Raw genomic sequence first — 6,000 nt, forward strand, 5'->3', positions numbered from 1 at the left:
CCCTGCCTTCACTAGCAGGACCAAGTACTGATTTTGCCCCAGATCCGTAAGTGGCCTCTTCAAGGATTGAACTCACAACCCTGGGTTTAGCAGGTCAATGCTCAAACCACTGAGCTATCCCTCCCCCCTAAACAAAACTAAGGGCAGGTCTACACTAACCCCCCCAATTTGACCTAAGGTATGCCACTTCAGCTACGTGAATAACGTAGCTGAAGTTCGAAGTACCTTAGTTCGAACTTACCTCGGTCCAGACGCGGCAGGCAGGCTGCCCCGTCGACTTCGCGTACTCCTCTCGCCGAGCTGGAGTACCGCAGTCGACGGCGAGCACTTCCGGGTTCGACTTATCTCATCCAGACAAGACACGATAAGTCGAACCCAGAAGTTCGATTTGCTTGCCGCCGAACTATCGGGTAAGTGTAGACCTACCCTAAGAGGGGTGTGAACTCAGAGAGAGAGAGAGAGAGAGAGAGAGGTGCAGCAAAGAGGAGTTAGGAGCCAGCATGTGTAGGCGACAGCTGTGTAGCATGTTTGAAATCTAGAACAGGCAAACTCCATGAGAAGAAGACAAAACCTTTTGCAAAAACTGAGGGAAAAGGCAATTGTGGAATTTTTTGATCATTCTTTGAAAGCCTCATACTTTCTCAGAAAAATGGTGCCAAGTGATTCCCAAGTACAGGTAGTCTCAAACTGTTCTGCTAGCCATGAATTGCAACCAGAAGAGGCACAATGATCCAGATTTTACCCATTTATGAAAGTACCAAAAGTATTTTGGGAGTAGAATTCAACTCCTAAGTGTGAAGTAACGCAATGGTGAATTACTAGATGTGACTAGTGAAGAAGTGCTATGAATAAGAAAGTGGAGGGTGGAGTCTTGGGAGACATAACATTGGCATAAGGATAAGCCAAGTTTGTATCCTCTCTTACATCAAATTTCTCACAAGAGCCAATTCTTCTGTAGTGCCTACGAGAATGTATTCTTTCAGGGCCTGTGAGGTATAGTTGAAGGGTTTTTAATTTTCTTTTTAAGTATACAAAATAGTGTGTGTGGTGTTTTCTGTTTGATGTTACCTATATCCTTCACCTTCCAAATGTCACTTATCTTTAATTCGTTATGAGCATCTTAGGGCAGGAATCATGTCTTCCCATCTATTCATAGAGCACCTAGCACAGTGGAGCCCTGATTTTGAATGAGGCCTTCAGTAGCTACCATCATATAAATACTAAATGAGGGGAGAGATTTGGAAAAGCAGAAAAGGCCACGGTCTATCCCCGAGATGCTTTAAGAGGTAATGTGAGTAAAGTTGTCAGCAAGCACTTGAGACACATCAGAGACAAATTCAGACTGATAGGTTAGGAAGAAACAATGAAGATGGTTTGGTCTTCAGTATTTCATTTTGTGCTCCTAAAGTACTCTGAATCTGCTTGCTAGCTGACCCTTATTTGCTATTTGAATAACTCCATCAAAGGACTTGAAAAGTGAAATTACTGTCTAATTTACAAACCAGTGCTTTTATGTTGTTCTGTGACTATTTTAACCCCAGTCTCTGCAAAGGGGACTTAAAAATAGCCCCTAAAATTTTTTTTGAAAAATAATCCTGTTTTTCAAACTAACAGAAACCACAGTTAGTACAGAGTACATTGGAGGAATATTAACCATGGGTTTGATTATTTGAGACTAACAAGAGGGTTTTCATGTTAATTTGGAAGCATTAATAATCCTAATAGTTAAATTAGTTCAGAAAAAGTGACTGCAATTCCTAAATTAATTAAATAAAATCCAGTGGCAGGGAAGTAATTTTAAATGGTTAAAATTCCAGGACTAATTTAAACTGATTCTTGTATGTCAAATATCCTGGAAAAGCAAAAGCGATAAATACTTTCCATTTGTTTAATGGAGTAAAGGCACTTACGAATTAATAGTTTATGTATAGTAATTGCATATTATTCAGACTTGAATGTTGAGATACAGTTAAGAAATAAGAATTGTTCATGATAACAAGTTTTGTAAACTACCATATTTTTGCTAAAAGAGAAGAAAAGCGTATTTCCTAAAATAGTCACTCATAACTTAAAAACTATATGACATTTGATTCACTTCAGACCTTGACCACCCTCCCAAAAAAATGCAGTTCTGTTTTCTGACAGTTCCCAAATCCATCACTCCTTCCACCCACGCACCCTCTTTATCATCTAGCCCAATACTTCTGAATCCACCACTTTACCCCTTCCTCAGTACCTCACTGAGACTCTTCTAAGTGGCTTCTCTACCTGGTATTTTTCTCTTGGTAGCAGCAGTGGCGGGGGGTTGTTCTCTGGTCTATGGCTGTGGGCTGATTGCTCGGGAGGGGGAATAGGTCTCCTCTGGTCATAGGTGGTGTGGTCATCTGAAGAATGGGTCTTCCACAAGCTACCTGGCTACCATGCTCCGTCTCACTTATGATTGGCGACTCCTGGCTTTGAAGAGTGATCCTGTTTCCTCTTTTGTGTAGTAGCTATTGGAGGTAGCTCTGCTGTCTTCTCATTTCCAGCTAGTTTTGCAAACCTCTGGGGTTTTCTTTACAATGGAGACCCTGGACACCTGTCAAAGCAGCTAGAAATGAGGAGACAAAGCCACCACTACATAATATTCTAATGTTCCACTGAGCCCAGTTTAAGAACCAGCGCCTTAGGGAAGAGGACGCTGCATGTAGTTTTTTGTTATTCACTTCTGTGAGCTTAATGAGGAATTGTAAAACTCTGACTTGATAATGGCTTTAGTCCATTCACAGTGAATAATGACTAATCAGAGAGGTAGAATTATGAAGTCAGTTACTTTAATATTTCGTATGTTTTCACATTTTGGTTCTTTGTGGAAAGATGTCCCATGAAGATATCATTTGAATGGGTCTTTCTCATGCATTGTCCTAACTTTCTTGTGATTTTTGTCATCCAGATTGGAGATATAAAAACAGCAGAAAAATATTTTCAAGATGTTGAGAAAATGAGTCAGAAATGGGATGGACTACAGTACCAAATTATGGTTTTAATGAACAGGTAGATAATTTAAGAGCTAAATGAAACTTAAAAATATGATTTTTCAAAATGTGCATTGTGAGTTTTAAAGTACCCTTGAGAGTATCTCTTTCTCTTTCTTGCTCTCTTTTATGTAACTACATCTGTCAAAAGTGAGACTGAATGGCATGTACACCCATGAGATCTGTATTACTTGGTGTAGTCATCTTATCCTGGCTTGAAACTCTTTAGTTACAAGAGTTGATTTTACAACGTTATTTCTCATTCTTCGAAGCATTGCATATTTTACTCTATTTTTTTAATTTATACTTTTAGGAACAAAGAAGCTCTTTTGGATTCTGATCCTGCAAATAGATTCGCTAGTGCAGACCCAGCACTTGTTAGCTTCAAACGGATGCCAAGATATGCACTAGTAAATCAGATTGCATGATGGAGTCCTCAGTTTTTGGTGTTTATCATATTGGCTAAATATGTTTTGACAAGTAAAATACTACAAGTGTGTTCTGGAAACAAATATAACACTTGTAGTTTCATAGAGAAATTATTTTAGGAAGACTGTCTGCATTTTAATAACAAATATAGAAAAGCATTGGTTTGGTGGCAGAATATCTGAAGTGGCCAGTGATCTGAAGTGTCATTTCATTTGTCTGTAAATTGGTGTCTCACAGCTGGCTCACGATTACACTGTGAAGAGCAAATGTCAAAAACTCTCACATCTATAATAGGGGAAAATAAAAAGTGGTCTCAGTTCCATTTGAAATGTATTATCACCTTGGGTTTTTCAGGATAACTGACTCACATGTCACTTACTTTCTAGAGCATTTCTCCATCTTGGTCAGAATAACTTTGCAGAAGCTCACAGAGCCTTCACGGAAATTTTAAGGATTGACCCTGCAAATGCTGTGGTAAGACTCCAGATTTGCTACATTGAATTGACACCTGAGTGGTTCTGCCATAGCTTATCCCTTAGATTTAGATAGCACCCAAAAGGTGCTTGGAACTTTATAGAAAAATAAGATATTGTCCATGCTCCAAAGAGCTTTCTCTATACATAAAGATAAGATACAAATAAAAACAAAGGGATGGGTAGGGGAAGGCAGGACCAGTTTACCTGAAGAGCCTGATTGTTTACTGCATGCATTGCAATGGGTTACATGTTAAGGGGGCTTTATGAGGGCTTTTATGTATTGGCTTTGTTTTGTTAGAGGTACATACTGGAAAACAAAATGGCAATTGCCAACATATGAGGAAATAATTTGTCATCAGATAGTATTAAAGGGACACCATCAGCTTGAAAAATCACACTTTTTTTAACCCATAATAATTACTATTTTTAGAAATAACACTAAAGGCTCCTGATCCTGCAACTGCATCTGTGCATGTACATGGGCCTGCCCATATATAGCCAGCTGTAAATCAGAGCCTGAAATTCTTATCACTGAAAGACATTACAGAAGAATTGTCAATTTTTTAAATCTTGTTTACTTGTATATTTGGCAGCTGTCCGATTATAGGGATGTATCAGTATGCTGATCCTTGGGCATAAGCATGTGTCCCCAGTGCCATGTTCCCAGGCCCCTTTAAGACTGAGGGAACCAAGTTCAGGGAGCACATGCTTGGAGTCATGTGACTTCAGGCTACAAACGCCACCTGCTATAAATAGAGACAGCTTACCCTCATTTGTGGGAGACCTGCGAGAGCTACTTAGGGAAGAGGATCATGTCCCCAGCTTTCAGAAAGTGTGAAAGTCTCCATTGCTAAGCATTTCATATTACTTTTGTCTCCTTTGTACCTTGTGTTACTTAATAAATTCTGCTCTGATGAACAGGATATGGAACCTGATGAGCATTTGGGATTTATTTGGACTGCCCTAGCTAGTGAATCTACCCATTGACTTAAGTCAGTTTCAGTAAATCAGTTTCCCCTGTTTGCATCTGTGTTTCATGTAGCTGCAGGGGAGAGAAGGACATTTTTAAAAATAGGAATATGTAAGTGTAAAACTAGGATAATTGGCAGGAGGATTCAAGGACAAGTGTGGTATCTGAAACCACTTTCAGCTCACTTTTAACATTATCTATTGAGTCCCTTTACCAATCTGAATTCCAGCTTGGATTCTTCTATCTTTTAGAACTTCAGATGTTGGAGGTCAGCCAGTTTTGTTATGGGATAGACACTGAAAGTAACCAAGCTCCCAATGCCAAGGATAAAAGAATTGAATTGTAGGATAAATAATACATTTCAACAATTGCAATTATTTGCACATACACAAAAAAAAAAAGTAAAGATTTATTAAATTTGGTTTGACTCCAGACTCAATATATATTTATAATCTTTTTCTCTAGGCTAATAACAATGCGGCTGTTTGTTTGCTTTATCTGGGAAAGTTGAAGGATTCCCTCCGGCAGTTAGAAGGAATGGTTCAGCAGGACCCTAAACACTACCTACATGAGAGTGTTCTTTTCAATTTGACAACTATGTATGAATTGGAGTCATCCCGCAGTATGCAGAAGAAGCAAGCGCTGCTTGAGGCTGTAGCTGTCAAAGAGGGTGATAGCTTTAACACTCAGTGTCTCAAGTTAGGATAGTTTGTTTTCATCTACCAATTTTTTTTATGAAAGGCTAAATTTTAAAATTGTACATACTCTTGCTAATATGTAAATGTTCCTCTTATGAATGAAATAAAATCTCTTTAATTATGAACATATGGCAGAATTACTACACTATCTACACGGTCTGGAACAATAATCCTTGCCTGTCACTATTGGGATTTTGTGCTGATCTGTAGCCAGTTTCATCTCTGCAGGTCTGTTACTATTTACGGTTATTCCTAACTGTAGTATCCACAATCACATTTACTCAGATGGATTCCTTTTTTTAGGAGTGACACGTTTGAGCTGACTTGTCTTGATGGTTATTATTGTTGGTTATTATTATAAATTCTTCCGGGGAGATTAGGGGAGAAACATGACATTATCAAGTTTCAACATG

At 38.8% G+C, this 6,000-nt stretch overlaps 1 protein-coding gene across 2 annotated transcripts in view; it reads left to right on the forward strand.

The window, feature by feature from the left end:
- TRAPPC12 (trafficking protein particle complex subunit 12) overlaps window positions 1–5,712 on the forward strand; it is a 99,814-nt gene extending 94,102 nt beyond the window's left edge. For both annotated transcript variants that reach the window (XM_054022777.1, XM_054022776.1), the window contains 3 exons: window positions 2,933–3,033; window positions 3,830–3,917; window positions 5,355–5,712. In XM_054022777.1, coding sequence (XP_053878752.1) covers window positions 2,933–3,033; window positions 3,830–3,917; window positions 5,355–5,597 — 432 coding nt within the window. In that variant the 3' untranslated portion in view covers window positions 5,598–5,712. The remainder of the gene's footprint in view (window positions 1–2,932; window positions 3,034–3,829; window positions 3,918–5,354) is intronic.
- Window positions 5,713–6,000: the final 288 nt, after the last annotated feature.

The sequence above is a fragment of the Malaclemys terrapin genome, chromosome 3 (genome assembly GCF_027887155.1).
Source record: "Malaclemys terrapin pileata isolate rMalTer1 chromosome 3, rMalTer1.hap1, whole genome shotgun sequence".
Classification (NCBI taxonomy): Eukaryota; Metazoa; Chordata; order Testudines; family Emydidae; genus Malaclemys; species Malaclemys terrapin.